This window comes from Tubulanus polymorphus, chromosome 9 (genome assembly GCF_964204645.1).
Source record: "Tubulanus polymorphus chromosome 9, tnTubPoly1.2, whole genome shotgun sequence".
Lineage (NCBI taxonomy): Eukaryota > Metazoa > Nemertea > Palaeonemertea > Tubulaniformes > Tubulanidae > Tubulanus > Tubulanus polymorphus.
The window spans coordinates 9,910,368-9,934,726 of record NC_134033.1 but is presented as its reverse complement, the minus strand read 5'-3'; the positions used below and the strand labels follow the sequence as shown (position 1 = coordinate 9,934,726).

Below are 24,359 nucleotides of genomic sequence, written 5' to 3'. Positions count from 1 at the left end.
CAGTGCTTACTTTTTGTTGCAGGAGTTATCTGAACCCCCCGTGAGGTTTGGCATACTTTTTTGAATACATAAACAGGTTTTGTTTTGTACCTTACTACTACTTTCGGTTTTGCTGGTGTCTTAAGCGTCTGAATAGCTGAATTTATCAAAAGATCAATAATTAAACTTTTGCTCTGTGAAAAACCAGTATCAACAATGAAAAAGGCACTACTGAAAAAGATACTCACCTTTTGACACACAATCTGGTGCACTTTGTATGCCAATTTCTTTAGATTTGGCGGCAATGTTGGACTCAACTAGGCAGTCCGGGTCTTGAAACGAAGATTCATCATCGGGAATTACAGCTGAGGCTTTTTGAGGGTTCGCCACATTGTTAAATATTCTTTTTCTTTCTCTTTTTTCATATGCAGCCCTGCCCTTTGGTCTGGGGGGTGAAAAAAGCGTTTCGTCAGCTGAGTTTAATTGACTTGGCAGGACTGGCATATGAATTGTTGGTACAGCTCCTGACTTTAGCAGTTACCTGAATAAATAAAACATTTTCTTCAGAAATCAGTTCATTTGGCGAAGCTCTCATAATGATATTATATGTTGCATTTTGATATTCATTTTGATTTGTGGCCTGTGCTATCTATGACCTATTAGGACAGCTATGTTTATCTTGTTTTCAATAAATGGAGTAGTCTATTATTATAAGATAAAGATACTTTTCACTCAGTAATTCATAGATTTATTATTGTGAAATTGTCCCTTTTTGTAGTACGATGCCTGCATATGATGAAAGCGCTATTATAGCTTTTTACAGGCCAGGTTGTCCGGGGACCATCTCATCAAAATAATAAATCTTCAGTATCATCCAAATCCTATACTATACTCCTAAATCAGGAGGTTCCAGTCATATGGGCTGGATTTATTCATTTATATTTCAAGGGTTTTATTATGAAGCTTACTTTTTCGCGAAATTTGCGTCAAACATCATCTTATTTGCACAAGCTGTTTCTTCAAAATGATACCGACATAAGACCGAATACCGGGTCGGCCCTGTCCAGTTTAAACGCTTCTGGCATACAAATTTCGTCCACATGGCCCTCGTCTTATCATCACTTGGCCAGTAGAATGTACTTGTTTTGTCAGCACTGCCATGACTGCACCCATAAGGGACACAGCGAAGTCCCATTTTGGAAAAGTAAACATGTAAATAATCATTTGTATAGATGAACGCTGAGACAAAAGACTTCCTGGTACATGTAGTGACGTCACGCACTTGAGAATTCCGGAAATTGCCGATGTTTGTTTACGGAAACTAGTTCAACACACCGCAAGAAAATGCAGTTACTAAAGTACTATTTTTAATAGATCTATGACTTTTAGAGCAAAAAACCTTTACAAATCCGTATTCTATATATTTTTTCAAAGGAAATTATGCCAGAATAAAATATCTGTCAGTTACCCTTTAATCAATAGACTGTTACACACACACACTCAGGTAAAATACACTACCATACAGTGATACAGTAGTGTGAGTCACACGCTATATATAGCCTAGTGTATTAAGCGCTGCTATGAGCGCGCATATATGAATACATCGTTTTAAATGAAGCTATGTCAAAATGAAAGAAGTTTTTTTCATTGAATGTATTTATTTATCATGAATAAATATTCAAACTGTTATAGCAGTAAGAAGATGAACACTGTATTTTCTGTCTGGTAGAATCAATATTTCTTGTGACCTGAAAATACTTAGTAGAAAACTGTACTCGGCGTATAAGTCGAGGTCAATAATTTAGTGGTAAAATCAAGGGTTAAAAACTCGACTTATACGCCGGTTTTTACGGTAGGTTCAACAATTTATGTGTAGATATGTTTGTTCATCTGTTTTTGTTATGTGTCTTGTCTGTTACTGTTGTCAAAGTCTATGTATTATCTATTGTGGTTTTCTGTCGCCTCTGGTGCTTAGTTCCAGTTCAGTGAATTTTCAAAACATTAAAGCATTTGGCATTCAGTTTGTGGTATGTGATTCTCAGTTTACCTGAGTTCTGAAAATCCTTTATTCTGGGCATTCGCCACTTGGACTTCATAACCTTCACATCGATATAGAGTTGTAAGTAAAATTCCTATAATTGTCTAATCTTGCCTACATAGCAAATTATCCAAAATTGCCGTTTCTAATCCTCTGTTATTCTATCTTGTCTTATTTCATCATTTTGTCATTTGTAGTTTAACGTTCGAAGATGAATAAACCGTTAAAAAATATATCTCGAAGTCCGAGTTTCCTATGTCGGTTATCGACAGTCCTGATGTCTACAACTTGTCTGACACCTAGTTCTCATATCATACTCATGATTCTGTATATAAAGACGATGTAAAGTTATGATAATCATTCTCATTCCGGGATGCAATAAAGATTGTACATATAAGGTTTAAATGCCTTATTGTTCATGATGGATGGAATACTGTACCGCTAGTCTAAATGCTAGTTACCCCAGCCAGCCTGCCGATACAACACCCAGCCAGTTACAGATGGGGAGAACCCGAATTTAAGTCCTTGTGACACCAGTACAGATGAAGCTGTTAAACTATTGATTGTGACTGGAACCTGGACCTTACGAGAAGATCGTATTCAACTACACATGTGACGAGATGGCCGTACTGATCGTGAACATTGCTGCTGTTTCAGTGGATACAATGCATTACGGTAACTTTTTGTCAGCCGAAGGTAATATAGTTGCTTCTTAGTCTCGAATAAGTGGTCAGATGATGATGATAGAAAATTATAGGAATTTGGATTTACGATACTACCGTACGATAAAAAAAGTTATCGCCGGTTTAAATAGTATGATTCACAATTCTTTTTTCTAGGCATCTAGTTCCAATCAGCATAAATCAATTTTAGTTTCATTTTCGTGCTATAAGTATTAGAATACGGTACACTTCACAGAGAATGTGTCTAAGGTTAATTAGTCAAATTCATCTACTTACAGTACAGTGCGTATCTATACTTTTTTCGCAACAAACGATTTCGACTATACTAAAGGTTTAACCAGAAATTTTCATTTGTATTTAGGTTAATATCTATCGTTTGTTAGTATAACTGAAAAGTGAAGATGAATTGGTTAAATTTTTATGTGGACAAATAAATAATCTCAGTTACACTTATTTTGGATGATGATCATTTTCCTTATGGTTGACAAGGGTAACTGTGTTGTGTCATTGCCTGAACACTGCTCTGATGTCAGATGTTGCATGTTACTATCATTACTATCATCAACTTATTTCCAACCATGATTTTGCAACAAAGTAACCTAGGCTAGTGAAAACAACGCCTTTACCTACTAAATCTTAGTAAAACTATCGGATAAAATCGATTTTATTCAATTTGGGCCAATACTTTGGCTGTTTTCAATATGGCTGCCATCACCGCCACTACTGAAAATCATATTTTCAACCATAACTGCAACCAAGTTACCTCCATCAGTACGTCCTAAGTGAGAAATACGGGCTTTGAACCAAGCTTTGTTCAAAATTTTGTCTGGATAGTCTAGTTTCTTGAAAGCAGTTCTTATATGTTTGATTTCTTTATCTAAAAACTTTTGATCACAAATACGTAGAGCTCGAAAAGATAATCCTCGGGCTATTTCAATCTTAATGTTTAACCCATTAGCACTCAGGAATTGCACTAGTAGAGTCAATTACTCCTCAGAAAATTCTAGAGGTCTTTTGCACTTTTGGCAGGCCAACTACATGGCAAATTTATCAGTAAATTTGAGTTGACTTAATACTATATATCAAATACTACTATGTTACCATGGCAACAGTACAGTGACAAGTGCGCATGGTATAATAGAGTTCATAAGTGAGTTAGTTACAATAAAATGTTTGAATGGCAAATGTACATTGAATAAATGTTGTTTTGAGAATCTTATAAAAAAGTTACCATCACCATTCCTCATACTAAAGTACATAATATTGGAGAATTTTGTGCTTCTATTATGCATATACTATAACTCTTCACAATAATTCGCCGATGGAACGCAAGTGTTATCTAATTTATCGCTTCTCCTGTCAGCTGTCACTAGTATAACTGATGCTAGCCATTAAAACTTCTTGAGAATGTATATATGTGTGTGTTGGAATTTGAGAATGATTTACTATGGTGATAACAGATTATCTGGAGGTAACCTTATAAAAATTTAATATTGGAGTTGATGCAAGTCTCTGTACACCTAATCGTCCATTGTGTGAATGAACTCAAAATGGAATCATGATAATTAAGAACCATATACCATTCCAAAAGTTGATGCAGTTCCCCAGATTAGAGTGTGTTCTTTTATTTCATCAATATCATGTGTTGAAATATAACTTTTTTGATTGGTTTGCATAATTTGACAATCCCTGCGCACCACAAGCGATGGGCACCCATTCCGCCTAATGTGTGTGGCTCAACACTTGCATATGCATATGCAATACTTAATACACTACTTACAGGGTTCATATTTGTAAGGCTATGGTCAAAATAAGCACTTATAAGTACTTATTTCAAACCAAAATAAGCACTTTTTACAGGAAAATCAGGCTAGAAATTTTGAAAAGTTGTACCCGTTGCTTTTTGTGTCACTGAAAGTGCACCCAAGTGACAGCATTGTGGTTAGTTACCTTTCTACTGTGTAACAGATGAGCAGGAGGAGTGAATGATTCATAATGTATAAGGAATCATGAGTTAATGGGCAATCATTTAAAATAGATTCATATTCGATGATTTAGTTTTCCATTTCTTCAACAATAAATAGAGCCCTACCAAGAGCTTTCCATATCTAACTATACCGATCAACTCCTTCCAAAATCATCTGTGCTAAGGGGCTCTTTGGAATAACGCATCATCTACATGGCACGGATCCAGGTCAAGTAATCTAAGGCAACAACAGTTGTATCAAGGTATTTTCAACCATCAAAAGAAATATTTTTCCGCTTAAAAATTCACAATTCATGCAAACATCTGATCAAGGACATGGAGTCCAGTAGGATCAACTGAGTACAATTTACCTCTGAGCACAAAAATAGATTTGTTCTGGGATTCGCAACAACGTATAAAGATGAAATCTTTGTGCACAACACCACTGTCACAAGCATATTCAACTTTGATGATATATATGGTAATGGATTTTCCCCATGACTCGCTAGCACATGGCAGGTTTGTTCTTAAACTGCTGCAGTTGCTAGAATGATTGGTAGCTATAAGTTGGAAGGTAGCCAGTTTCTTGGAAAACTGTAACTAGGTCACACAACTAGGCGTGATTTTGGCGTTAGATCAATAACCAGACAGCAGCAGTCTGAGTGATGCGTGTGTGAAGGACATACATACATCGGCAGACTATTTTTAGCCAGACCGGCAGAATAACAAAATATCTCCAGCCAACCAAAATCACAAAATATAAGCACTAATAAGCACTTTGAATAGATTTTAGTAAAAATAAGCACTTATAAAAGCCCTTAACAATTCATTTTTCAAAATAAGCACTTTTAAGCACTTGTAAGACCCGCTACGAACCCTGACTTACTTCCGATGGAATTTCACTGTATTCTTTAATTCTTTCAACTGATATAATCTGCACCTCCATGTCACAAGTAGATTTTACGAACCAATACAATGATTTGGTTACCTATATGAGACATAAAGACATATGTATATAATTCATCATGAAAAACTAGATACACAAAAACATCATCCCAACATATTCCATATCTGTTGAATACAATCTTTAACGACCCAACATGTTAATTATCTGGATATATCATATTATTTCAATATTTGCAACCACACTCACTACCTATAAATGAATATGTCATGAGCTACCAATTACAAGATTTATCAGGAGGTCTGCAGGTTTTTCAATGAAGGGTCAAATCCTCTAGATTCATCCACATGCCGCTGTTTTCTATAGTTAAACTTCATGCCTAATTTTTGTTAAATGTTCATTCATAATTTTTCCATACCCTTGCATGTCTTGAATTATCTTTCTGTTTGCAGTTCAATTTATTTGATTACACTTTGTTATATACGTCACAAATGTTAGTTAATAAAAGTGCAGTACTCATAGTAATGATTTTCGAATGAGCTTGACATACTTTTCTATTCCATGCCTACGGTTATATCCAGTACAACCTATTGTCCTCAATCGGAATTAAGTAATGTGTCACAGGGTGTTATTTTTATTGGAGCATTCCTGTTGACTGAGCTGGAGCAAGTGTCCGAGTTTACATACCTCGGCGCGATAGTGACTGAGGATGGTAGCTCCGTGAAGGAAGTCAAGGCGAGGATTGCGAAGGCAACTGCTGCCCTTGGCAGGCTGAAACCCATCTGGCGCAATCACAGCATTTTGTCGAAGACCAAAGTGCACCTGCTTCATTCTCTTGTAGTGTCAGTCCTGCTATATGCCTCAGAATCTTGGACTCTGAATGCTGAGCTTTGCAAACAGATTGCAGCCTTCGAAATGAATTGCTAGAGGCGCATCCTGAACATTCACTGGACCAGCCATACTTCAAATGAGGAAGTCAGTGAGAGAATACAGCAGCTCATCGGGACCCATGACAGCTTCCTTGACATGGCCAAAAAGAGAAAGCTTCTATGGTTTGGCCATGTTTACCGCGCTACTGGCACGCTTACCAATGCCATTCTACAAGGCTCTGTTGACGGCCAACGAAAGCGAGGCAGACCAAAGCGATGGTGGCTGGATGATGTGAAAGAGTGGTGCGGCCAGAATCTACCAACCTTACTAAAGCAGGCCAGACAGGAAGCATTGGCAACATACTGTGCGAGCTGTGATGCGCCGACGGCCCCCACGGCTAGGGCACTGATGATGATGATGATGATTCCTCTTCCTGTTCATTCGTAGTGTGGTGCCCTCTACTTTGGGTATATATAAATGTATATCCTGTATATATTCAGTCGGTAGTGCTGAATCATTAGAGACATTCATCTGGTTAATAAATGCTATCAGTGTTCTTAATTGATCGTTTGTTTATTTAGGTGAGTTGTCTTCTATATTGTTTGTATATTATTATGTATATCCTTGTATTGTTTATTGTAATGCATTGATTTAGGCCTGGCCTGGCCCGGTTTATTTCCGAAATTAACTAGATTCCCGCCATTTCTAGTTCCCGCCTTTTTTTCTTGATGATTTAAATATTGGCTCAGAGTATTATCATGTGACATGTAATGTAGCTGAAAATTAGTTATGTTAGTATATATAAATTTATATCCTGTATATATTCAGTCGGTAGTGCTGAATCATTAGAGACATTCATCTGGTTAATAAATGCTATCAGTGTTCTTAATTGATCGTTTGTTTTTAGTCATCTGTGGTAACAAAGGAATCAGCTGATCGGTGCTGCTTTCAGTGCAGTACTACAAGTGGCAGTAGAACAGGCGGGACTCGGGCATTTGGAAATCCGCTCCATGACAAATGCAGGCCTCGACATTAACGGCGGCAGCGGCGGCATTTGCCACTGGCTACACAACCACTGCTGCTGGTTGGTCTCCTTACCGGCGGCAATGAAATGCCGCCGGTGTATTTATTTCTATTATTGCCGTAGGTGATATAAATAACCCGCGGCACACCTGGTTCACAATATAGGTCAGCCGTCAATCACCCGCAGTTCTTGACGCTGCATTATAAAATATAAATTAGCGCTGCCACTTGACCTATTTATCTAACTTCAGTCAGAGCTCCATACAGATTTACTGATAAACAATGCCCAGCATACATCTATAAGAAATACGGGCGGCGTCAGCAGTGAGTCGCGCATGTGTCTGTGTATATAGGTTTCAATAATCGCATGTATAGAATAGTCACGGCGATGAATAAACACATCGGCTCGGTGACTATTATGCTTAGTGTTTTTCAGCCTCTTACATCCTCAATTAAGACAAACGAATTGACAAATCAGTGAATTAAATTATCCGACAAAGGGTAATTGGGCGAGTTTCATAAGATCTAGCTTATGTATTTTTAGGCTAAAAACTGCCATCGGCTTAAATACAGTATTGCATTATCCCCTTCAAATTTGTTTAGTTTGGAATGGTTTTATCTTTTATTAATTTTATGATTTATTACTAGGCCTACCCCTACTTTTGTATCACATCCTAATAAAATAAGTATCTTTGTTGTTCTGGATTCTCTCACTCTTTCTATTTAATCAATAACTGACATTGTATTATATAGTACCCCTAAAATTCTTCTGTACATTTATTCTGTGTCACATTTTTTGCCGTGGGTTTTTTGATTTACGGAGGCAAATTGGGATTCTAAAATGCTGATGGTCTTTGGTAAAATGCTCTGGGTTGCTTTAGCATTTTGAAATGCTCTTGCTCCAGGTCTGATTTTCCCAAATTCGAGACCTGAAATGTATCATCAACAGTATCATATTTTGTGAGAAACAACCCTGAATTATATGGCTGTCATATGTCGGTGCGAGGTCCTTAATGTGAGAAAATGTACATAATATAGCAAAGATGACCACCTAATTAGATAAATGGAAATGCCATCAAACCTGTGATGAAAAAAAATTAGATGTCAATGCTTACCGTCATGGCGTATGTCACAGATAAACCAACTGTTCCAGGAGTTATAGAATCACGAGCAATTACCACAAATAATACAGCAAATAGTATTACTAGATTTCCAATAAATTCTAGCTGTGTCGCCAACCATCTGTAATGAGCAGGTGACATAAACCAACTGTTCCAGGAGTTATAGAATCACGAGCAATTACCACAAATAATACAGCAAATAGTATTACTAGATTTCCAATAAATTCTAGCTGTGTCGCCAACCATCTGTAATGAGCAGACTATCAAATGCTTCAACTAAATACACATGAGATGTTCAAACATCCATGTTATATACAAGTGCACCAGTTTCAATGGAAACAGATATCAATTCCCTGAATCCAAGATGCAAAGCATGGATGAATAAACCCCATAATCCATGTTTAATGTTGGTAAGAAAGTCCCATACTGCAAATTGTACAGAAACTGACAACACAGAGCATTAAATCCAGGCTGATCTTACTTTAACCAGGGGACTTGAATGTAAGAAGTAATTGATAGTATTTCTTTCAAGTAACTGGAGCGGATCACTTACAAATTAGAAATGATATTATGGTAATGAAACACATTATTATCATTGATCCTTTGATGGGATTCATCGATGAAGTTGTTGACTTGCTTGAATGCTCGTATAGTTGATAGGCCAAACAGAGTTTCAGAGAAATGTGAGTAGATCGGAGATCTGCTATTTGACTCGAGGCGTGTCAACTGGCGTGTTGTAGGCATATAAACACGCTGGAAGTACAAACTGAATCAGATTAACGAAAAGCCAAATACAACACATATCCTCCTAAAATGTAATAATCGGGAAAATAGGATTTCACAGAAGATTGCAATCATTAAATTAAACCTAAAGCATAAAAAGCATATTCTTGCAGATTTCTTTCCATGCTACCTAAATCAGGATATTTATTTAGTATCATATCAATTTCATGAAAGTCGACAAGCACTTACAATGGTCTATCAACATCGGATAACACATATTGTCTTAGAAAATGAATTAAGTTTGAACAACATTAATGCCCCTCTCGTATTGACTATAGAAACTGACAAAATAATATTGCACAAAATCTGCATTTCCAATCAACTCTAGGCAAAGAGGCATATTGAGATCGGGTGAAAATTTGACATAATCATTACATTTCATCAAGCTGACCATCAATAGAAGGATGTCAAGGACTACAAGTGTGGGCATCTGTCTCTCAAAGTGGAAAGTAGCTAGAAAAACACTTCATTGGAACCAAGAGAAAGATAGATTCGTCTTATCTATTTTGCTTTGGAAGACCTTCCACCCCTACAATGCACTTTCACGATTTCAATAAAAGGATCATATTTACCTGTAATATAATGAAGACGATGGCAAGAGGTATAAGCAAGGATAAAAACAATGGTGTACCAATTGCAATAACAACAACACTTCCAACAACAGCACCTCCCCGTCGCAGAAATTCATCCACCGATTCATGAATTAACACATCCACGGTGTCAATATCCTTTGTAAAGCGATTCAGTATTCGACCAATAGGAGTTGTGTCAAAAAATGTCATTGGCGCGTGGAAGATACGTAGCATAAGGGTTCGATGTAGAGCCGAAGCAGCTTTGACAGAAGACAGAGACAATAGTACACTGCTTAACATAACTAACAAAGCTAGAAATAAAAAGGTATAAAATATTCCTTTGAGATAACTCAAAAGGTGCCATGGACAAGAAAAGCTTGCTCGAGAGTACATTAACCCTCTGAAGATTTCTACGGTTTTTCTGGTATCAAAACAGGTTTGTATTTGATTAAACACACCTGACAAAACTCTCTAGAGTGAAAGAAAGTCTTTTAATTTTTGATGGAATAAATTTCAAGTTTCAAGTACCATTTTGATCAAATGAATTAAATTTTTTATCTTTCAAATGTGTGTATTGTGTATTTCGATTTCATTATCCATTTACCACATATGAGTGCAACTCAAATTCTACTAGTAGTTCTGATCAAAGTTGCTTTTAGGGGCATTATAAGTTAGGCTACATTGAAACTGGCTATCCCAAATCCTTGGATCGGCCTAACGAAATCACCAAATCCTTGGATCGGCCTAACGAAACCAAAGGTTTTTATTTCAAATATGATACTATTTAAGGTGCGATAACCGACTATCCGATAGTAGACATGGGGCAGCATGTTCTCAACAAATACCTTGAAGGCCATCATCATGAGAGCATATTTTACTGTTACACTCTAAATAAATTAAACAATTTGTGTACGTATGATTAATCAAACTAATGTGTGTATCTTATTAACTTTATTCACATACTTCATGTGAACAGTAAATAATACTGTACATCAAATCCATTTTCAGCATTGCAGTAGTGTTCTGGATTATTCCAGGGTTCATTGTCTCAAGCTCAGGTGAAATTCAAGCCATTTCAAGCTAGATTTATACCATTTTCAAGCTATTTTTTCAGGCACGTTGGAAGCAATTTTTGATAGTCGCAGCCATTTGCCTATTTTTAACAGGTTTGTAAAAAATGTTAAAAAAGAGGTAAAATTTCGATTCCAGTGGAACCTCCGAGTTGATATGATTCTGTTAGAGATCAGAAATGAGAACGCCGACCTATAAAATCTGCAGGTTTTGTTGTTGTTGAGTTGCACACGCGAACCAGCTGACGGCTAAGCCGTCAGCACTCACGAGCGTCGAAGGAAAATTTGAGAAATTTAATGCGTTTTCCGAGCACTTAGAGCGATCTTGAACCCATGAACGACTATTATATTTTGGAAGGTAATGGCTAGTTCCAATGTGGTACATCCTCATTCGATGACATTCAGCATCTCATGCATTACGGGTCGAGTCCTGAATTATTGCAGTTAAAACGCGCCGATGAATGCTCACTAAAAATCATCACCCAGTAGTGTATAATATCTGAAGGCGTTCGCCACACACGCGCGGCAACAGTAAGTAGGCCTATGTACATTACTACTGTTGCTGCGTGCATGTGTCTGCAACCGATCGATAAAATTCATTCACACTCATCGTAGTAGATACAAAATCAAGTGTTGCAATGAATATGCATTGAAATGCGATACTTTTACGCGACGATAAGTAAAACAGGATCTGAACGCTTTTACGGTTCACCTGATTACCGATCGCGCCAGACCAATTGAATCATCACCCCCCATACTTTTACATCATTTTTGGACTATTTAGAAAATTGATATTTTTCAATACCGAAATCTGCGGATCCGCAGGGAATTCTCATGGAATTCTCATCCCTGAGAGATGAAACCAGTTTATCACACCAGTTTATAACAAATTTATCACCTCTTTTATTGGAAACAATATCCCAAATCTGCGTTCAAAATGAAACAGTAGATTGAATATATGCACGCTATAACATTACATTTGTATCAAAAATAAAATTTATTTCAATGAATCCAAGAAAAAAGTTTCCACTCAGTACCTTTGAAGTCGGGTTGGTCGGGTGACGACAAACAGACCATTATTTTGGGATGGCCTAATACGAAATTTGTAATGTTAAATGAATTTGACTAGGTCGCCGTGCCTTCAACATGGCTCCCACACCTGGTGTGGGATTTCAATGCCATTTTACATCAATGCTCGATAACATGCATGACTGAAATTTCCCCATATGTTCAAGTCTCCAGACACCGGAGAGTTTCACCACAAGTCGCAGTGCAAGCGAGTCTCGCGATTCAATACAATTCAATTAATTTCTTTATGGATGCACGCATAAAAACGACTCAAGAACGTATTCTGTCTGCGATTTCATTGAAAAAAATTCGCGAAGAAGGAAATTTGAGAAAATCAAGCATTTCAAGCCATATCTTTTTATTTCAAGTCAAAAATAATTATTTCAAGCTTTTTTCAAGGGCTTGAGTAGTATTTCTCAAATTCAAGCCATTTCAAGCTTTTCAAGCACCGCGACGAACCCTGTATTCACACACTGCTGCTCACCTGGAAGATGGGCAAACTTTCCAACATTCTGTTATGGCCTGCATAAAAGTGACCAGACAACATGGAAAGTGCAAGCACTGGATTAGAAACTGTGAAATACAATGTACGAAAAAGCGACAGAAAATGTATGTTCATCTGCTGAACACATTTCATTGAATTCATCCAAATTTGTGGACCAGCCATGATCCATTTTGGCCATTACAATAGCAAAATAAAAACAAATGCAGTATATGAAAAGACTTGCTGTCACCACAACAAAATGAGTGTGCCTATTTTGTCTTTCATCCTCTACATCCTAATCTCACCTCAAATGAACATGTCTATATTTCTCTAAGAAACCTGTTAATTTGGTCCATTTTCTCCATGCCGTCATACTTCATGAGGTCTACTGTTACAAATTGTGAGATTTTCAACGGGGAAAGTCTAATTGAAAGTGCATGTGCACAGCTCATGATCATTCAAGAGACAATAAGGACAGTGTGTACACATGATCAACCAGTTGTCATCTAAACTTAGACATTTGATATGCTCATTATTAAGCAGCAACTAAGTAAATGCAGATTTGCAGATCAAAATGATTACTAGGGGTCCAGGAAAACCACCAGGATAGATGATTGTAATGCTGGACTCTCTATTTCAAAACTCCTTTTAGTGAACATACTATACAGAAACCAACAACCTTCGAAACCAAACACAAATAATAGAAATTACTGTGAGCTATAACTGTACAACTGTCGTAATAAAATATGCGATACCAAAAATAGAAACGCCACAATATTATGCCAAACAACGAATCCTAGGGAATGAATACAGAAGCCTATGGCCTTGAAAATCAAAACAATCATTTAAAACATCAACATACCAATACAAATACCCAATGTATATATGATTTGATATTCAATATCCCCTGGTGGCGAGAAAATACAAAATATGAATGTATCCAAGCCCGTCTGCAGGTCAGGTGCTTAGTGAAGTCACAGTTGGCCATCTTAGATGACATCATGACCTAGTTTGGCCATGCCATATACATATTCATATGGAATATCAAATAAATGTTACCTTGCACAAACATAAAAGATGCATACACTTGTAACTGATGAATTGTCTCATTCTGATGAGTAGAATTAGCTGTAAATTGATCACTCCAATTCCGCAGCCATATATCCTGTCCAATCATTGAGATTTGCACAAAAATAAACACAACCAAAATGCATATTGACGTTGTGAAACCATGAGCTGATAAGTAAGCCTTGATCACGCCACTCCTCACCTAAAAGTATTAACAATAATTCATTTATAAACATGATCCTTGATTATGACATCAATAACATAAATAATAACCCATTAGCCTCACAGACTTGTTTCCAAAATTTTTCGCTGCGCGGGGAGAGGGGACACATCTCCCTCTCGTGTCCTCCTGTGCTTCACTTCATATCGTTATATTCGTTACGCGCTTAAGCAGTTTATCATTTACAATTTTCATGATGCCCCTTCCCGCAAAAGATCCTGGGTACCCTATACTTACCAACCCGTACCTTTCGTTGTTTATAACTTTCAACCGTCATTCAAATGGCTACCGCCATTTACAAAAGTAAATGTTTATAATTCAGGGTAATTTACAATGACATCTATTGGTAACTGTCGACATGACAGGTTTTTTCAGAAAAATATCATAATTCAATGTATCTTAATTTGTGAAATCTATCAGAATATTAGTTGAATTGTGATTGAGATTTTGTTGCATTTTAACTCATTAACACGTTCACTGCAGCTGACGAGATAAATCGTCATGGTGGGTGTACTGCTGTTTGCCATGACGAGTTATATCATCATTGATTCAACGTCATTTCATAGCTTTATGAACAAACTGGCAGAGGCGAGAAACCAGCTAAGAATTGTCTGGCAGTATGGATAGACTAAGATACTATTTATGGGGAGAACTGAAGTCCGGTGCACACTTGAATTTTTTAAATAAAAATCTTCAGAAAGCAAAGAATTTTAGCATTTTTTCCGGCCAATAGTTGGAGAGTATATAACGACTAAAATCATTCTATATCATTTTCAGGATGAAACTTTTTTTCTTTTAGATTTCTATTTGATTTTTCACACTTTTCGCTGGCAATGGGGACAGGAAAAAATAGAGAATCTCTTCACCATTGCCAGTGACGAGTTAATGTCAAGAAAGACTTGAAGTATGACTCATGTAACCTATTTAATCTTAACATCTGTATCACATTTGTACGCATTCGTGAGAATAAGAAAATAAATCACTTGCAGTATAGCGTTCATCTAGAACCACGTATTCTGTAACTCCGTCTCTAGGATTCTACTCATAATTCATACATTTTGGTGCCGTGTATTGGCGTTGATTTTTTTCACTAAGATAGATCAGTGTATTGGTTTATCAATCTACAAATAGTGCTGGCAGCACATAAATTGTATAATTTCAAAAATTAGCATTGGCAATGGCGACCGGACCGTAGAAGCTAAATGGCAGCAAACACGTAAAAAGATTGAATTCATCGTATCATATACTTGAAATACACATGCAAAGTTAAATGTAACATACACTGTCGTAATTCTATTATTTTTTCCAATTCTATGGAATTAAAACTTTTACAATGTCATGTCTCTGGCTGCCTTATGTCATCAAGCATATTTTGAAGCAAGAAACAAAAGAGAATTAGTTTGCCTGTGCAAAATTTAAGTTGAAATCTAGTCATTCAAATTAAATGAATTTTTTGGTTAATTAGTACACACTTCGATAGATCAAAAGAGCAATAGTTTGCCTTGACCTGAGTGAACTGGAATCTAGTCACTCAATTTAGGCAAATAACTACTTAAATTCTCAGAATGTTAGATCCTGTTAAATGATCAGCAAACCACCAGGTAAATTAGTTGGTAATCATTTAGCATACATCACACAAAAACAAAAAAATATAAAAATATAAATAATTGGTGAACAGAATGTATCCCAGCTGTAATATAAAGGGACATATTTTGATAGTGAGATCATATCCAACAATCCTTTGACAACGAATATATACAGTGTCCAAGAAAAGTTTTTACACAGCCTGACTTACATAACGAGATGGTAGTCTATCCGTGCAGTGCCTGAATGCAAAGATGGAACAGTTTTCTGTGAGAAATGTGAACCGTGAAGGTCTCACGCTTCAACATCTTCAATGTCTGGCAAGAAGCAAATTTGTTTACATCTGTGGAAGATGCACCGAGCAAAATGTAAGATTTAACCTCAATGAGTCAATCAAAAGGTTTCAGTCTGCGGCAGATCATGGAATTGGCGCAATGAAGGCAGCCGCACCCACACAAAATTTAGTTTGTCCAAAGGTAAGGGAAAAACCAAGCATTATTTCCCTATATACAGAACTTACTTTTCTGTCGAAATTAAGACAAGAATCGGTAACGGACTATGTTTTGAGGGCTGAAAAGGCTGCAACATCCTTTAGAGATGCCGGTGGAACTATCAGCGATAATCTTTTAGTTGCAATGGTAATCAAAGGGTTACCAGAATCGTTTAAACCCTTTACCGTAGTTATTACACAAAGTGACAAAGAACAGAGGTTTACTGATTTTTAAGATGCTTTGCGTAGTTTTGACGAGACAGAGCGAGCCAGTAGATGCAATCGAGACGATTCGATCATGAATACAATCGGCAGTGAGAAACTGCATTATAAATGCAATATAAATCAACCCAGACACTTCGCGAGAAATTGCAGGTTCGGTTAGGTTAATAGTTATACCAAAAGCAGGAATAATTACAACGGCAAGAAATGGTGTAATCTATGCAAAAACACATCACGGAACGATGTGACATGCGGAAAACAAGATGGAGCAAAGTTGCTCAACCACAACAATGATGGTGTAACGGTGTGGCTGCCGACATTATAATGTTTTATTAAAAAATGTATTTGTATTTGTAACGATAAATGTTAACGATAGGTGGCGTATCTATTGCTCTCTTGAAAAGAATCCATTGTCCTGGTGAGTTGTGTGTGGTTCTATTTTCCCGCTTCGAAACTATTATCGGACCCTATTACAGCGGCAATTAACCCGGATATATCCATAAGAATACCCCAAGATGACAATTGTTACACTGGTGGCAGCAAAATGGGATTTTATTTCGATTGTCATGTATTTTATGGTCTTTTTAATTTAATGCGGCCCCACGCTGGGAACCTAGTCTGAGCAAACCACGTTTACCGTTACTGATTAGAAAATACTTGAAAGACTTATAACGGACACTCATAGCAGTTAAAACCGTTAACTTGTCATATCCATTATTTGATCAGAATTGGAACTAGAGAAAATTAGAAAAGAAAATTACTATTATAGCCATTGCTGGAGAGAGCAGTATAAGAAAAAACTGGACTTTGGTTTATCTTTTCTTTAATATTGTGACTGAGTTGAATTAACTGACTTGTACTTATAATGTCGATGCCGGGGGAACATTCTGAACAAGATGCCAGTCACTTCGACGTGAATCAGTTCCTCACATCTGTTACACAATATGTGGAGCATAAAATTAAAAATAGGAGGTCCGAATCACCCTCTGAGCCGGCCAAACCTAGGCACAACATCAAGGTCAAGGTACCTGCGCCAAAAACCTACAGCGCTGGCCACAATTTTAAGGTATGGCTCGAGAGATTTGACAGTTACTGCAAACTCATGGGGATAACTGATCCTTCCGTGCAGAAGGATCATCTTTTGATGTATATGGATCATGGTCACATCTGGCCATCACCTTTACCTGTCAGACAAACTGACTTAAGATGAATTCTTGGTAGCGATTAAAGACTGTATGTCCTTAACAAAATCGCCTGGCGATTATAAGCTCATGCTTAAATCTTAACTGGTTGCGGTCGCCGATCGGCGACTTCGGAGCTCCCTCCAGTGGAGCTCCCTCCATATTCTAGGTTCTTGAAATGGGAGGATGTTACTGAAAGTGTCATAAAAGCTTTTACGGCCCTAGAAATCAAGACTGGACTGGACTGGTTACTAAACGCAGTACTGCAGACTACTGGGAGACGACCCCTCATTTGCATACACCAGGATTCGATAACATCATGCCTATCAATAAATTCAAATTGATAAACACATTCCTGCACTTTTCTGATTATTTGACTCAAGTGGCTCATGGTCAACCAATTTACGACCCATTGTACAAAGTTAGACCTATAATCGATGCAACATTTCCAACATACCTTGAATGTTTCCAGCCTGGAAAAGAACTGTCTATAGATGAAAGTCTTGTCCCATTCAAAGGACATCTGTATCATAAACAGTATCTGCCAAAAAACCCGAAAACGTTTGGTATCAAATTTTGGATGGTGCGTGATGCTTCGACTGGCTAATGCTTATATTGGAATTGTTATACCGGAAAATCGAATGCCGATGAGAATCACACATCTACGGAAAAAGTAGTTATCGACTTGATAAATTCTCTCAGCCACAGAAAAACCAGTCACCACGTCTATATGGACTTTTATACATCGGTATCTTTACTTGAGGAATTACAGAGGAATGGGGTTGGTGCATGTGGCACTGTTCGAGCTTACCGAAAGGGTTTACCACACCAATTTTCCGAGGGAAAAATGAAAAAAAAAGGCGATCCCCAAAATTTTATAAAAAGGAGACTTGATCGCTGTTGCTTGGCAGGACACGGAACGTGTCCATGTATTATCTATTATCCATAGTGCGGGTACGGTTGACAGCAGAATTTGTTCTAGGGAGGCTGCTAATGGATAAAGAACAATAAAAAAACCATATCTTATTGTCCAGTACAACACATTCATTTCAGGGGTAGACCGCCTTGACCAACTCACGTCTTACTACCGATTTCCTCATAAGAAAATCAAAGGCTACAGAACTATTTATCATTTTGCTATTGAAATAGCTCGAGTGAATGGTAGACTCTATTACAATATGGTTCATCCAGACAATAAACTCAGTGCACGCAAGTTTTGATTGGCAGTTATTGATAACCTATTGGCCGGTTACGTCAATGTTCATCAGCCATGAGTGAATATGAACCACCCTAATGCAGCCAATACTATAAACTGTCTCTCCGGTCGACAATTTCCTGGGACTTACGAAAACAAGAGTCATAGACCTGAATGTGTTGTGTGTTCAGACCGACATGGTGGAAAGCGTGTTCAAACACGCACCTATTGCAAGCGGTGCAACGTTGCAATGTGTGCAACAATACGTTTTGAACGCTACCATACCCTAAAAACCTATAAATAAGGTAAGAAATAAGAGTCATTCAGATATAGCTTTATTGAACAATTCATAATCAAACAACTGTGTATGATTACAATATTGCACATTATTAAAGTAGAGTATGAAAACGATTCCAGCCATCATTACACTACTATTTAGCATAAAAAAGCATAACATATCATAATTATGACAGTACTGCAAGTAAGGAGTGTAAAACATGTTTGTGAGTGTTGTTCTTGGGTTTGATAACTGATTTCTTTTTATTTGGCTGAAAAATTTTGATTTTTCATGTATTTTTAGGAAAAATTGGGCATTACGCATAAATAATTAGCTAATTAGCATGAACTAGAATTTTTTTTAAGAATAACAAGATTATATGTTGTGAGTCTATTTAGTAATGAACAACTTCTTCTCATATGGCAAAGCTGCATGATCAATAGTTCAAGCAGTAAAGCACTCTGAATTGAAGGTACTGGAAATAACTGTAATTCCAGCCGTTATTACACTTTATAAAGATTTAGCCTATAATAGCATAATTTAGCATAATTATGACAGTAATGCAATTTAGTAGTGTAAAGCATATTCATGAGTGATGTTATATTGGGTTTGATAACTCTTATGTTGTATTTTCATTTTCCATTACAAATGGCTCTAAACAAATTAATTCAAATTTAATCTTTGCCCCATTCTCTGTGGCTACTTGCACAGAGAAAATATTTAGCGGATACGAGTGGATAAACAACCCAGTTCGCAAAGTAGCCATTATACATTCTCCGGTCGAATCGCGGATTTTTACTTGGGCATCGCCCCATCCTTGCGCTACACGCTTGTTTTTCGTTTTGATTCAGGGGAGAAAGGTGCATCTGCCGCACCGAAAAAACAAATTCAGCATCATTGTATCAATTGTCGTCTTGGGGTATGGATATATCAAAGTTAATCGCCACTGTAATAGGGGACCATAAGAGTCTTGAACCCGGACAATAGAATCACACACAACTCACTAGGACAATGGATTCTTTTCAAGAGAGCGATACGCCACTTATCGCTAACATTTATTATTACAAATACAAATACACTATATTACAACATGATAATGTCAGGAGCCATACCGTTACACCACTCCCCCTAAAAATGTGTGCTCAAACACGGTTCAGTTCCAAAAAATAACTTTCGCAATACTATAAGTCCAACACGATCACATTAAGTCCAACGCACAGGGATCCATTGCAAAAAGTTCACAAGAGATAAAATCACAATGTTATTGCACAGTGTCAATATGAGTCTAGGTGATTATTTACACTTCTGCTGAATCCATTCCTGAAGCACGAGGTTAACTAGGGTTCACCGCTGCAGGGTCGATGGCTGGCCATTTACCGATATACGGTGTTGACCCCGCCATCCCCATACCGACTCACATGTCGGGACTTTCGGTCTATATAGAAATGATGGTCGATATACAAATGATGGTCTATATACAAGTGGAAGCTAAAATATGGTGATTCCAGCAGAAAAACACACAGAACCAGGACTGAGGCAGGGATGCATGAGTCAAAAGGCCAGGCAGGAGCATTAGTTAGGCCAAATGCAATGATGTTCCACATCCACAATCGATCCTCCGTGCAGAACGCTGTCTTTAGTTTATCCCCCTCCTATATAGGCATCTGATGGTACCCACTTGTGAGGTCAAGAGAGGAGAACCATGACGACCCTGACAGAGCTTCATGAGTGGAGTCAGTTCGTCCCAGCGGATAGCTGTCCTTTATCGTAGCATCGTTTAACTTCCGATAATCACAACACAGCCTAAGGCTACCTTCTTTGCCAAAACTATAGGGCTGGCCCAGGGAGATTGTGATGGTTGGATGAGGCCCTGACTATGTAATTCAGAATTATGACCCACGACAAACTGTCTATGACCTGGTGGTAAATGCCTCGGTTGTTGCTTGATTGGGCGATGGTCACTCGTATCGATTTCAAATTAAACTAATGAAGTCCTTCCTATGTCAACGTCGTCGTAGGAAAACACATCCCGTTAATCAGAGACAACCTTCTTTGAGACCTCGTGTTCCCTGGCCGAAATGTCTATTGTGTCGAGCTCAGCTCTGTAAACAACGAATTTAGACCCTCACTACTAGTATGGGTTTTGGGGAAATCTGGTCTCTTATCCTTGGTAGTGAGGATTTCAATACTGTTTAAAGGAGAGAAAATCCCTACAAATTCGCCTTGGTTGCACAGCACATCACGTTCGAAAAGGTGGCTAAGCGAACAGCCACCTTGTTATTATTCGCGCTAACCAGTGTTCTACCAATGCCGAATGGACCTGGAGCTCTACCACATACCATTCCGACAGAATTGTTTTTGTGGGTGTAAATCTGCCCAAGATAAGCAGTGGCTACAATTTTGTGTCTGGCTGGGATCTTGCAAGTCTCGGTCAGAATTAGCCGACCTGCAGTTGGTCGGGAATCTTTGTGTTCCAATGGTATGTCTGGCGGATCACAGCTCATGACTCTATTTGGCTAATCAATCACACATTTTGTTGCCGCGGAAGAAATCACCACCAAGGAGACAATCCTGTGACAAATCATCAGCAATCACCATTGAGGTTATAAAACTACCATCCCCCAAACTAAGGTGAACATCAACTGAACCCCTAACCTTAATGTCCTGGCCAGTAGCCATAACCAATTCAAAATCAATTGGTTTCAGGCACCCCACTTCACCCCCATTACTCGCCTCCCAGACTGAAGCATAGTCACACCAGCGCCGGTGTCAAGAAGCGCAGAGATTCCCCCTTCGCTATTGACTATAGCAGAACAATAGAGGCCACTGTCACGGATATTTACGTTTTGCTCACTTCTCACTAATGGGGTGGGCCCTCAGTTACTGTTCGTTGGTAGGTCAGCTTCAGATTCCGTGGTGCACTCTGGAGAAGAGCTTTGACCATTAAAAGGTGTGCTCTCCCCGTGGTGTAAACCACTAGACCTCGGGCAGCTACCATTCAGGTTGTCATATTCATAATTATTTTCATTTACACTATATACAGGGTTATTTGGTTGTCCATGGGGATTTTCGATGCTGAGGTTTAAGCTCCAGACCTGTTCCTGTTTGATAAGTTCGGAGAGCAGCTCTTTCTCGACGGGTTTTGGCTGAGCCTCAACTACCATTGCCCATTTCCCCCTCGACTCCTGTTTTTCAGCTATCCAGCGAGCTGACTCAAAACCCCTAGCCAGGGATACAGCTTCTGGCAAGGTCTTCGGCTTGTACAACTGTTCCCTAGCTGCTAATGGTAAATTAACTCCAGTCAGAAACTGAACATGAGCTAGCTCATCTTGTAGTGTATGCCCAGTGTCTCGATAGGCGTTTTGTGCGAGCTCCATAAGCGCGTCAGCGAAACGATCCAGGTTCTCTGGCTTTTTTTGCTCGCGTGCCTTAACTCTTAACGCGTTGAGGTTTTATGGTACCTGGTGTACTGTACAGGTTGGGCAGTTTTGCTGTGATTTGCAGTATTTAGATACCTCCAATTCAGAGTGCTGTACTATTGATCATACGGCTTTGCCATATAAGAAGAAGTTGTTCCTAACTAAATAAGCTTCCAAGAAATAATTTTATTGTTCATCAAAAATTATTAAAATTTATGCTAATTAGCTAATTAATTATGCGAAATGCCTGATTTTTCCTAAAATTGTATGAAAAATCCTAAAAATTTTAACCAAATCCAACATAAGAGTTATCAAACCCAATATAACATCACTCATGAATATGCTTTACACTACTAAATTGCATTACTGTCATAATTATGCTAAATTATGCTATTATAGGCTAAATCTTTATAAAGTGTAATAACGGCTGGAATTACAGTTATTTCCAGTACCTTCAATTCAGAGTGCTTTACTGCTTGAACTATTGATCATGCAGCTTTGCCATATGAGAAGAAGTTGTTCATTACTAAATAGACTCACAACATATAATCTTGTTATTCTTAAAAAAAATTCTAGTTCATGCTAATTAGCTAATTATTTATGCGTAATGCCCAATTTTCCTAAAAATACATGAAAAATCAAAATTTTTCAGCCAAATAAAAAGAAATCAGTTATCAAACCCAAGAACAACACTCACAAACATGTTTTACACTCCTTACTTGCAGTACTGTCATAATTATGATATGTTATGCTTTTTTATGCTAAATAGTAGTGTAATGATGGCTGGAATCGTTTTCATACTCTACTTTATTAATGTGCAATATTGTAATCATACACAGTTGTTTGATTATGAATTGTTCAATAAAGCTATATCTGAATGACTCTTATTTCTTACCTTATTTATAGATTTGTAGGGTATGGTAGCGTTCAAAACATACTGTTGCACACATTGCAATGTTGCACCGCTTGCAATAGGTGCGTGTTTGAACACGCTTTCCACCATGTCGGTCTGAACACACAACACATTCAGGTCTATGACTCTTGTTTTCGTAAGTCCCAGGAAATTGTCGACCGGAGAGACAGTTTATAATATTGGCTGCATTAGGGTGGTTCATATTCACTCATGGCTGATGAACATTGACGTAACCGGCCAATAGGTTATCAATAACTGCCAATCAAAACTTGCGTGCACTGAGTTTATTGTCTGGATGAACCATATTGTAACAGAGTCTAACTATCTAGAAGGACGTACAATTACACATATATTCATTTTGATTTCCACTTGTGTCGTGGCAGCTAGTTTTGGTTTAGATATGTCCAGAAAACTATAAGGGCTCTGCGAAGCATGACACAAAATTTGATATTGGCTGTGTTTTAGCAATTCTTTGTATTTAGCAGAAAAATCCATGAAGCCAATTAAACAGTTCCAAAATTCTAATTTTAGGCCTACCAGCTCATTTTCTTCCTGATGAATGTGGCAATATTTTCCTATAGCACATGGTCTTCGAACAATTGATTGTTCGGCTGAAAGTAGCGGAGATGTTGATAGTAAATAGAAACACATGGTCTTCGAGCAATTAAATTCAGTCACATTCGACTTTCGAGCGGGAAATTTGTTTGTTTTTTTGTGGTTTGTTGCGTTACGTCGTTCTGGTTTCCTAACGCTGCATTTATCTAACTTCACGACAGGAAACGGCCTTTTCGCACAGTTTAAACAGACAGCGGGACTGGACTCGAACCCACATCACGACTATGACACACTGATACTGATCAGCTGATAGCGCTGTGGGGGCCACAGTGTGCTATATAATGATGCAACAGCTTGCGTGTGGTTCTTTGTTGGGTCCGCGACGCGTTCACGTTCGAACTTTGGTTAGAGATTTGTCAGCGGTTTTTAAGTTATTGCATGAGATTATACCACAATGGGCGATCTAGATGAAAATCAGGTGTAAGCGCTTAATTTAGCGATTGCGAAACATAACTTTTTGATTACCGGACAATCTTACACTGTTAAGAAAATCTACAAAGAGTTGGTCAACAGAGGAAGGAAAGTTTTTTTGACTGCATCGACTGGCAAAGCCACGCAAGTGTACAGTGACCTCTTGCCGAAAGCCATGACTATTCACCGGTGAGTAAAATTTA

General features: G+C 37.9%; 2 protein-coding genes across 3 annotated transcripts in view; both read right to left on the bottom strand.

The window, feature by feature from the left end:
- The window catches only part of LOC141910688 (multidrug resistance-associated protein 1-like), a 43,534-nt gene extending 34,852 nt beyond the window's left edge, over positions 1-8,682 (bottom strand). The window contains exons 1-2 of the mRNA XM_074801410.1: positions 8,579-8,682; positions 5,553-5,654 (exon numbers count right to left, since the gene is read on the bottom strand). Of these exons, the coding sequence (XP_074657511.1) occupies positions 5,553-5,654; positions 8,579-8,584 (108 nt within the window). The 5' untranslated portion in view covers positions 8,585-8,682. The remainder of the gene's footprint in view (positions 1-5,552; positions 5,655-8,578) is intronic.
- A 1,225-nt stretch (positions 8,683-9,907) lies between these two features.
- LOC141910687 (multidrug resistance-associated protein 1-like) overlaps positions 9,908-24,359 on the bottom strand; it is a 134,023-nt gene continuing 119,571 nt past the window's right edge. Inside the window, exons 20-21 of one of the 2 annotated variants that reach the window (XM_074801402.1) lie at positions 13,621-13,831; positions 9,908-10,250 (exon numbers count right to left, since the gene is read on the bottom strand). In XM_074801402.1, coding sequence (XP_074657503.1) covers positions 9,910-10,250; positions 13,621-13,831 — 552 coding nt within the window. In that variant the 3' untranslated portion in view covers positions 9,908-9,909. Of the gene's footprint in view, positions 10,251-13,620; positions 13,832-24,359 lie in introns of those variants that run through there. The other variant, XR_012619915.1, reaches the window with a different exon arrangement.